The sequence below is a fragment of the Cannabis sativa genome, chromosome 2, assembly GCF_029168945.1.
Source record: "Cannabis sativa cultivar Pink pepper isolate KNU-18-1 chromosome 2, ASM2916894v1, whole genome shotgun sequence".
Classification (NCBI taxonomy): domain Eukaryota; kingdom Viridiplantae; phylum Streptophyta; class Magnoliopsida; order Rosales; family Cannabaceae; genus Cannabis; species Cannabis sativa.
The window spans coordinates 12,436,836-12,448,456 of NC_083602.1; the positions used below are offsets into that span (position 1 = coordinate 12,436,836).

Below are 11,621 nucleotides of genomic sequence, written 5' to 3' on the forward strand. Positions count from 1 at the left end.
AAATATATTAAATGACAATGTTATTTAATAATTAATTTTAGTTATTAAATATTTAGAATTGGCATTTAAATGGTTAAATTTGAAAATTGACGTTTTTGAGAAAATGAGATGCAGAAATGATAAAACAGCAAAATTGCATAAGTGAGGCCCATTATATCCAAAGCCCAGGCCGACCACTATTGGAGGCTTTTATCATTTAATTTTTCATTATTTTAATGCCAAATAATTCTAACTTAAACCTAGGTGGTTACCTATAAAAAGGCAGTGATGGCTTCAGGAAAAGAAGATACAGATCATTCCTTTAGAAAAAAATTTCTAGCCGCCACCTTCTCTCTTCTTTTCTTCTCTAAATTTCGAAATCCTTGAGTGAATGAGTGAGTGCCCACACACATCAAGTGGTATCTCAATCATAGTGAGTAAGACTGTGGAAAATCAACCAACAAGAAGGAGAATCAGCATCAAAGGAAGGAGAGAAAGAGATCCAGGTTCAGATCTTGGTGATGCTCTGCTACAGAAAAGATTCAAGGGCTAGAGATCTGAACGGAAGGAGTCATTATATTCCGCTGCACTCAATGTAAGTTTCCTAAACTTTATATGTGTTTATTTCATTGTTTTAGAATTTATATTAGGATGTTAATGAAACATACTTGTTAGTAAATCTAGATCCTGGTAAAATATATTCAACAAAAGCACCACTCTTGTAGACTAACACGAATTTCCTTGTACTCTTCAAGTACTTCGTTGGAGAAAAGGAGCTCAAGATTGACTAGAGAAATATTGTTCCAATAATTTTTAGACTATGTACGAAGTGGTGAAGTTGGCAACAAAGAACACCCTCAGTCATTGAAGATCGCAGCCAGGAAAGAAGCAATTGATCTTTGCGCTTCCATTGGAAATAAAATTGGGAATTAGGTTTGCCAGTATAAAGAATTTGCGATGGAGGAACACCAGTAAACAAGATCTCATCAAAATCACGTCCAATTACACTAGGGACAACTTGAAACTTCCAAGCAAGGAAGTTGATGCGATCAAGTTTGATTTTCAAGGAAGCTAAAAGAGGATGTGCGAAGGGATTCCATGGATTCGACCAAGAGGAGGGGCCAATTGTGTGAGCAGTAGCAGTGGTAGCTGTGAGATTTGCAGGATCGAGTTGAATACCAAAGGTGTTCTCTGTCGATGCCATCAAGGACAAAGGTCAATATCGATTGACACCATGAAAACTTTAACAATGGCATATCTGAAAATTAGAAAAGAGTGAGAAGCAGAGCATTTGAAAAAGAGAGAGAGAGAGAGAGAAATGCCGAAGAAGCTTAGCCAATTGGTTTGCCTTGCACTTTATTTATACTGATCGAGTTTGTACAGAAAATAGAAAGAACTAACTGAAACTCAACAACTTGCTAACTAATTTTAACTACCACTAACTAACAAACTAATCACATAGTGTTACTGGTTTACATCGACCAAGAAACATCACCTAGCACAGAACAGCCTTTCAAGTGAGTTGTTTCTGAGGGATGTAGAAGATGCATGGTTAATATGTAGTTCAAGTGTGGTGTACTTATGGTTGGGTGCTCCATCCTTTAAGTTCTTAATACAAACAAAATCACTCTTTATGTACTCTGCAGATACATAACACGTGTAAAACTACATATTGATCCTGAACTCTTCCAAGGATGGAGACGTTGCTGAAGCATTATTACTTGATGACCCTTGCTTTGTCTTCTTCATTCGCTTCAAAACAAAAATTGATGAGCAAAAATTGATTCTCGATGTCCCATATATACATATATATATATATATATGTTTCTATAGCACCCAAATTAACGCCTAATATTAATTAAATTCATAAATGTTTGTAGGGTACTAAGTAAATTCAATTTTTTTTTTTTTAAGAACAACGGCCAACGTACTCCAGTTTTTTATATGTTTATTTTATAATTTAATCTTAAAAAAGTATATAATATATAAATATATAATTGTATCAGATCAATTTTAATTAGATCTTCTGACAATTTTCTGCCAATCCAATTCAATTAACTTTTTATTTTGAGTGTGTGTTTTTGCTTAGTTTGGATTTGAATCAGATCAATTATAGCTATTATTGGATTGGATTTATAGCAACCCACTATTTTATTTGCAAATAAATAATCAAGTAAGCTCTACAATATCATTGTAATTTCCGAGTTATGATAACAAGGTATATGTACATAAATATACTTAGTATATTGGCATCTTAGAAAGTCAACACATTACAGCCTCGGTTGGATAAGTTTTATCGTTATAATTTTATTAATAAGAAAGAAATACTGTTTGACTAATAAATTTTATACATACTTTTTATACACAATTTATTTAATTTTTGCAAAAATTATTACATTTGAGTGATAAATTTTTTATTCTATTTCTGATTGAGTGACTATATTAATTATTATTGGAATAAACACATAAACAATAACTTTTGTAAAAAATTTACATTTTTTTTTTGACAATTTTTTTGATATTCTATAAAAACATAAAAAAAAATGATAACAACAAAACCACATTAAAATAACATTAAAATACATAAAAAAAATAATATACAAATAATAAAAAATAAATAACAGACCTTATTTTATATAAATAAAATTTAAAAACCAATAAAAATGTTGAAAATTGTTTTTGTGTTGTTTTGAAATTATCCCTTAATTTTTTACTTGTATAGATTGAGATGACTTACATATCATTATATAATTGAAATATATTTTAAAGAGCTTGAATGAAATTGTAAGTTAGGATTCTTACAACACATGATTCAAAAAAGTCTCACTTATCCGTGTTTGAGCAATTTCTCCTATTATTTTTACAAACTCTCTTCTTGTATCAACAAACTGTCACCCATTAATTAACTGGTTTCCTTAATTCTTACCAATTACATTTTCCTTTATAAAAATGAATCATAAATCTTAAGAACTTCTCATTTTTTTAGAAGATATGAGTATAAGAAAAAATTACATACTAAAGGGGATTTGTGTCTATTTCCATGATTTTTGCATGTTAAATTTGTATATATTTATATATATATATATATATATATATATTGAATTAATTAAATTCATAGTAAATAACAAAAAGAGACAAGGTTAAGTTCACATATATATACCTTTGCATATATATATATATTGAATTATATATGTATATACCTTGAATTCATCGGTGTTCTTCCAGGCCTTATTCATCTCATGAAGTACCATTTCAATATCTGGGCGATCTTTACTTGAGCTTGCAACACACATTATAGCAATTGAAAGAATGGATCTAAAATCAGCCTTATTGTACTTCCCTTTCAGTCGTGGGTCTTCAAAGTCCTCTATGGGACGATTCCCTAAATTAACATCCTTTGCCTGAATATATATACACACAAGGCATGCACATATGTTTAAATAAATATCCTTTTCCCTTTCTAATTAATTGACGTCTTAAATATATGTATTATATATATACCTTTCTTGTGAGTTGATCACTAGCAACGATATTTAGCTCGATAACTTTCTGGCCAGCCAAAATTTGGAGAGTGACGATGCCAAAACTGTAGATATCACTGGCACATGTCAACTTGGCGTTGCTCATGTATTCGGGGTCCATATAACCTATGGTTCCTCTAATAGCAGTGAATACTCTACTTTCCTCCATGTTCAACAACTTTGCCAACCCAAAATCAGACAGCTTTGGCTCCAATGTCTCAGTCAAAAGGATATTTGTAAGCTATATATATATATCAGGAGATTATTATATAAATTAATATTACAACAATCTAACAAAGTTAATTTGTTATTTATTAGATTAATTAATAATGAGCATGCATTGCAATAAGGCATGGTGTCTAAAACTATACTAATTTGTTACCTTACAATTGATTAGTGAGATTTTTTATATTATTATTAAATTAAATTATGTGGCATGTAATATTTTTTATGACATGAACGAATAACGATATGTCAACTCTTGTGGTGCTTAATACCATAAGGTGTATGGGGTTGCATATACTCATAGAGTTGTCTTGTCACACATATGAAATCTGATCTAATTTTCAAACTAATTTAATGTAAAATGTTGCTGGACAACTGTTAGACTTGTCAATATTGAAATATTTTTTTTATGAAAATGTTGTGAAATCAAATGTGGATAAGATAGAAAATAAAAAAAATAATATTTAGTATTTTTTTTGGATAAAAAATAATTTTTAGTATGATATATGTATTTCAAAAAATATAGATATTCCTCATTCGAGATACTCTATTAGCATTTCTCATTAATAATGTACGTATGTACCTTGATATCTCTATGAACAATACAGCCATCTATATTACGGTGAAGATACCTAAGTGCAATGGCGCAGTCTCGTAGAATCCTCACCCTTTTATCCCATGTCAAAAGGGTATCTTTCCCTGGAAAGAATTAATGCATATGAAAAATTATTCTCTGTAAATTGAACAGGACGACTCCATATAAAGGTCGTAGGGGTTCTTTATTTATATATAAATATTGTAATTCTTAGACAGTTGCAGTTATCTTAAACTGTCATACACCACAAAAATTGCATATATATATGGTTGACAGTTTTTTCATATTAAATTATGACAGACATCCTTTATATTACCTTAAAGTGCACTTTTAACATTTATCTATTGATTACCACGTTTCATAACAATATTTATAAAATCATTTTTCCAACACAATATATTAAGATGCATATGAATTTAATTAAAACAGCCCCAACTTATCACATAATGTGTACATTACAATTGGTATTATTCTTTTTTTTTTTTTTCTCTTTTCCATGTGTAGACAAATTCATATCTTTTTTTTTTTTGATGTTCTCTATTTCATATCTTAAAATATATTAAAATTACAATCTTATAATTTTATAGAGCAGTGTTATTTGAGTGCTCATAACCACACTAGGTAGAGAAATGTTAAATAGCATTAGAAGTGTCTAGTATTCTCCTACATAATATTGCTATTATTGATCCAACTGAATATTAAGTTAGAAAGTTATATAATATAATGATGCATAATAGGAATGCTCCACTAGATATGGTTGTAAAGGTCTTAATATATATGTATGGGGCGGTACTAAGTAATATGTAATAACAATGTTATAATAGATATAGATAGATAGAGAAATAAGATATAAAAAGAGGTACGTACTTAGAAGTTGGTGAGAAAGATTTCCACCGGCGCAGTACTCGTAGACAAGATAGCGGCAGTCATCTTGAATACAGAAACCAAAGAGGGAAACAAGGTTGGGGTGTCGAATCCTTGAAAGGCCTTCCACTTCGCGTCTAAAAGAGTCGGCATGGTCGTTGTTCTGGTGTATATGCTTGATGGCCACAGGTTGGCCACTTGGCAAAATACCTTTGAACACGTGGCCTGCACTCCCTCTTCCCAAGCTCTCATTCCCGCCGCAGCTAATCGCTTTCTCTATCTCAGCCGTTGAGAATCTATACAGCCCTGACCAAGCTGGGAACTGCTCTTTGTTTGATTTTCCCAATTTCATCTTCACACCCTTCTTCTTCTTGCTTACATATTTTACCAGTACTATGATCAGTGCTATTGCGATTGTGGCTATTACTATTGCCAACACTACTTCCGCCAACGCATCTGATCATCAGCCATACCACCATATTTATATCTCAAATATTCTCTCTTATTATATGTACATACAATAAAAACAAAAAAAATTCTCAAATAATATATATAGGTAATTTAATTAATTATACTTACATTTAATCTTCAGGTAATCTGGATCTGCAAGATATAACAAACCAAATAATTACCAATATTATCTAAAAATACAACAAATCAATATCCCTTTTATTAGTTCATTCATAAATTTTAATGCCTACATTTTTAATTGGCTAATTAGGATTTTTGCTCCTGAGACATGTATTAAATAATGCCCCTGAACTTTTAAGGTCGTTAAAAATGACCGTGAACTATTGAAATCATTGGATTTAATAAGAATTTTTTCCTAAAATTAGACAAAAGTCCATAAATCAAACAATGTCAATAACTCAGGGGTATTTTCAACAACTTTAAAAGTTCAAGGAACATAATTTGATACATGTGAAAGTTTAGGGGCAAAAATCCTAATTATATTTTTCAATAATTAATAATAATAATAGTAATAAAATTCTTGAGTTTTTAATTTAACATATATTATCTTACCCAACTTGTCTAACAAAAGCAAGCACTGGAAGATATCCTCAGTCCGCAAACTACTTGCCAAAGTGGCGGCCACAATAGACACCACAGCTGCGACGGTACAGATAGCCGTCTCAGCATTCTCATTCTTTACTTTTCCAAATCTAGCCATTATTTCAACCCTCAGACTCGTCAAGGCCGCCGTACATTTAGGACAGACACCATTAAAATCGCCATAAGAGGTGTTGCTGCAAGCTGTGACAGCACCTTCATACGCCTTGGCTTGCTTTACTTCTTGAAGAGTTAAGTTGGAGCAGTGACTACTGCTGTCGCCGTAGAACAAGCCGCTGAAGCCGCATAAGTCTGCCGACACCGAGGGCTGGCGGGTGAAAGGGCCAGCTGTGCAGTTTCTCCAGAGGGGTTGGGAGATGAAGATTGTGGCGGTGTCGGGTGGCTGCGTCATGAGTGTTCTCAAGGCTAAGGCCTGAGACAAGGCCGTGAGTGTGTTACGGCAGCAAAGGGTTGTGCGGATGCTGTCCCATTGCATTATCCTCTCTTGGTCTTTTTTCAAGCATTCTCCCGTTGGTTGGTATGGATTTTGTGTAAAATTCAACACGCAAATCCCTGCATGTGTATGCCCGCATTATCGATCAAATGGATTATGAACCATGATAATATATATATATATACCTATATATATAATTACCTCGAGCTAGCTGTATAATCTTGTTTCAAAGGGGCTATTAATTATTTGGTTTTTTTTTTTAATGATAGCTTTGATGTGTTTAATTTTTCCTGACAGTAATATGAGAATTGTAAAAGGGAATCACTATATTATGGTACAATTGGCATGTATATATATATAATAATATGGAATTATACATATTTTATAATTTTGTAAGACCCTATCTTTTGAGCGCCTTTGCTACTACTAAATAAGAAAAAAATTGTAGAGACTGATCATAAATAAGATTTAATATATGCTTATTAGAATGTAGAAACAGATTTAAAATGAAAAAAGAAAAATAGCCGAAGGGAATGTCATATAGTATAGAGTGAGAAATTTAGTAAATATATCTAATTATGGTCGTTTTCATTTCTATGCCAAAATCATTTTACAATGAGTAGATCGAAAAACTGATAATTTTTTTGGGCAGGTAGATATATCTTAATTATTACATGCATGCCTTATGTAATGAGGTGCTTAGAACGACCTTAATGTGATGACTTATTATAACGATATTTCAGGATGATTATTAAATTAAATTGTATGAATTAATACTTAATTATATTAATAATAATGTAATACTAATTAAGTGGTATTGGATAACGTTGGTGTAGTTTTAGCATTTTTTTTATGTGCAACTTGATACCATAGATATAGTAGTCTTTTAAGTTGAAAGATTAAAATATTTTCATTTTTATGAATATGTACCTAACCCCTGCCTATAAATTGAATATTAATAACGGTTGATGGATGCATAGCATTATTTGTTTTTAAGAAAGTACACATTAAAACCAAAGTGAAAAACGTATGTATATATAATAAATATATATAATTACCGGGAGTATCAACCGAGGGATGGGAAGAATAATCCAATGAAAAGCTATACTGGACGAAAAGGATAGCAACCCATAAGTAGACAACTATTAATAATGAACAGTGGTAATGAGTTGATTTCATTTTGAATGGGGATGAAACTATTTATTATATCTTAATTTATTTGTGTGTATGCTAATTTTGTAGCATCAGTTGAAATTTTTCTTAGAAAAGAAATGGAACAACATAATTATAGAGCTCTCAATTCTTGTGATAAACGAGCCGTAGTAGCATATTCTTTTGTCTGATTATTGTCATGACAGCTCGATATGTATTGTACTCTTGGTATCAACGTTATTAGCGAGGTGCTTCTGATTGTTGTATTTGTATATGTACTTCGTATAATTAATTTTTTATGCTTTTGAAATCCTTACTAATTATTTGTTTGTAGAAAATTTTCAAACAAGTAAAAGAAATGCATGACTTGGTAAAAATGTACTACAGAAATATATACTGAAATGTTTTGTACAAATAAATGAACTAAATATAAAATTAGAAGTTTAAAATACATATATTTAAATATATCTTGAACACAGAGAGAGCTCATAGTTAAAGAATGAGGTTTTGCTGACAGAACCAATTGATTAATGAGTTGGATCGTTTTTATGAAAAATGGTTGCCCATTTCTTTGGTTCTCTCTGAATATTTGTAGAACCAATGATTTTCTCTTCTCTCAACAGCAACAAACAACAACAAAATAAAAAAAAAAAATATATCTTGAACGTGTAACAAACTAAATAAATTGATAGTGAAATTTACATATTTTATGGATTTTTATAAAATTTGGATAAAAATATAGGTTTTTTTTTTTTTTTGAGCAAAAAATATAGCTTTATCTTTTCAAAAAAAAAAAAAAAATATAAAAAAAATGGAGTTAAATTATATGAGAAAAATAGTACAAAGTCACTAATTACTACCTCTCTAGTTACCCTAATAGTTTTCTAATATTTTTTAAAAGGCTAATTAGTAATTTTTCCCCCTGAACTTTGACATGTACTAAATTGCGTCCCCTGGACTTTTTTGGCCGTTAAAAATTCCCCCTGAACTATTGAGATTATTAAATTTAAGGACTTTATTAATTTGTCTAATTTTAGTAAAAAAATTCTAACATGGATGAAAGTTCAAAGCGCATGATTTAGTATACATCAAAGTTTGAGGGACATGATTTGGTAGATATCAAAGTCTCGGGAGCATGGTTTAGTACATAAACAATCACTGAAACAGTAAAATTGAATAAAATTAGATAAAAGTCCTTAATTAACAATCTCAATAGTTTAGGGGGAGTTTTTAACGGCCAAAAAAGTTCAGGGGGCACGATTTACTACATGTCAATATTCAGCGAGAAAAATTACTAAATTTATGATAACAAATGGGGCACCCAAAAGTGAAAACATAATATTGTTCAAGAAGAAAAAGTGATTGACATATATGCAAGCTCATATGTTTTGATTAATGATTACACTTACTAAGGAAGATGCCAAGCAAGCCTTATTCTTAATTCCTAATAATAAAGCTCCTAGACTTGATGGTTACAAGAGTAACTTCTTCAAAGATCGATGCTTGGCATATAATTGGCTCAATGCTTTCTTTCCTTCATACTGGTAAATGGCTAAACGAAATCAATGTTACTACATTCACTCTAATTCATAAAACTATTTTTCCGAATACTGTAAGTGATTATAAGCTTGTACGTGCTATAATGTGATTTATAAAATTTCCACAATGCTAATTTGAAGCATGTTACGAGAAGTTCTACCTTCTATTATTTATGAAAATCAAAGCGGTTTCATTAAAGGGAAGCAAATCACTCACAACATTTTGATATGTGAAGATATGGTTAAATGGTATGATGGAGAAAGTGTTAAATAACCTTGTATGGTGAATATTAGCTAGATCTACCAAAAGCTTATGTTAGAATTCAAAGAAAAAGGTGAATGAAGTTCCATCTCAAAATTAATTAGCGATGGGAGAAGTAGCCCATTCATCTTATATATCACAATTTATTTTCATACATAAGTAATGTGAGACAAACTCTAATACACCCTCCTCAAGGTATAACGAACGACCTTTAAGAGACCACAAAACCGAACGTGACATTTGAAAGAGTCCCACAAGGCCAAATATTGTAAAATTTGTGGGTGTACACGTCGAGAAATTTGTGGATTTTTGAAACAAGTCAAAGATCCCAACACTGAGAATTGACACACATTGGTCGAAAGGTCCCAAATGGAGGTTAAAGGGGAGACAGCGGAAGTATCTGTTTGGACCGGCAGCACTTTGGCTCACAACAGATCACAAACGATTTTTAGACCGGTAGCATTTTGGGCTCACAACAGATCACAAGTGGCTCTGATACCATGTTAGAATTTGGAGAATAAGGTAAATGGGGTTCCGTCTCAAAACCAATTGATAATGGAGAGGAGTAGCCCATTCATTTTATATATTATAATTTATTTTCACACATTAACAATGTGGGACAAACTCTAATAGCTTATGATATGTTTTTTTGGTGAGTAGGGTAATTTTATAACTCACCCAAACTCAATACAATCCAATTGTTTTGGACACTATACAACTGCTTAGCAGTATATTAATTTGATGGTTTGAGAATAAATTTGTATTGGTTTAGATTTGGAATAGGTGGATATGTGGTTAATGGTTTGTTGTGGTAATGTAGTGAAGTAGTGATGTTGATGAGTAGTTGTTGATTTAGTATAAGAAATGAGTTTGGCTTAGAAGAGAGGGTTGTTTGAGAAAGTAGTAAAGTTTTATTGATAGTTTGGAACTTTGGTTTTTTGGTGTTATGTTAGCTCCTCAACCCAAGCTTGGTATTTATAGGGAGCTAAGGTTGATACTACAACTTTCTAGATTTTTCTTATTTTGAATTACAATTTAACTTTCTAAGATATTCTAGAATTTTCTAATTTTCTTAGCTTACAAATATAGTTTCTAGTTAAATCTAGTTTTCTCTAATTTTCTTAGTTTTGTGTAGTTAATACTAGAATTTTCTAGATAAGAAAAGTGTAGAAATGTGTAGCACTTTTCATCACTCCTCCTTGGTACACATTTCGGTAACTCCGATCATGTCTCGCAATAGCTCAAACTTTCCTCTTGGTAGTGCCTTTGTGAATATGTCGGCTACCTGCTCTTCAGTCTTGCAGTGCTTGAGCTCGATTTCTTGGTTTGCTTCTGCTTCTCTGATGAAATGGTACTTGATGCTTATATGCTTAGTTCTACTATGAAATACTGGATTTTTTGCCATTGCTATAGCTGATTTGCTGTCGCAATAGATCTTTGTAGCTTCTTCTTGTAATTCTCCCATGTCTTCAAGTATTCTTTTGAGCCATATATCTTGGCTTGTAGTCATTGCTGCTTCAATGTACTCTGCTTCTGCTGATGATTGCGCAACAGTTGCTTGCTTCTTTGATACCCATGAAAATATTCCTGATCCAAGTGTGAAGGCATATCCTGACGTGCTCTTCATGTCGTCTATGGACCCTGCCCAGTCACTATCTGTGTAACCAACAAGTTTTGAGTCACTAGTAACTCCGTACCATATTCCGTAGAATTTTGTTCCTTGTAAGTATTCGCTTGGCTGCTCCGTAGTGAACTTGACCTGGATCATGCATGAATCTTGATAGGAGACTAACTGCGTACATTATGTCTGGTCTTGTAGCAGTTAGATATAGTAGGCTGCTAATTAGACTTCAAAATTTTGATTCATCAGCTTTCGGTGAGCCATCTTCTTTCTTGAGAGCTTTGTTGTTGTCTAATGGAGTTGATACAGTCTTGCATCCCTCCATTTTGAATTTCTTCAATAGTGTCTCTGTATACTTCT

At 31.8% G+C, this 11,621-nt stretch overlaps 1 protein-coding gene across 1 annotated transcript; it reads right to left on the reverse strand.

Moving 5' to 3' along the window:
* Positions 1-1,182: 1,182 nt before the first annotated feature.
* LOC115720278 (probable receptor-like protein kinase At1g11050) lies at positions 1,183-11,408 on the reverse strand. Its single transcript, XM_061109147.1, has 10 exons — positions 10,847-11,408; positions 6,208-6,807; positions 5,764-5,787; positions 5,188-5,640; positions 4,309-4,424; positions 3,481-3,741; positions 3,180-3,380; positions 1,701-1,731; positions 1,475-1,619; positions 1,183-1,237 (listed from the first exon to the last, which is right to left on the reverse strand). The coding sequence occupies exons 1-10, from the start codon at positions 11,406-11,408 to the stop codon at positions 1,183-1,185; spliced, it is 2,448 nt and encodes an 815-aa protein (XP_060965130.1).
* Positions 11,409-11,621: the final 213 nt, after the last annotated feature.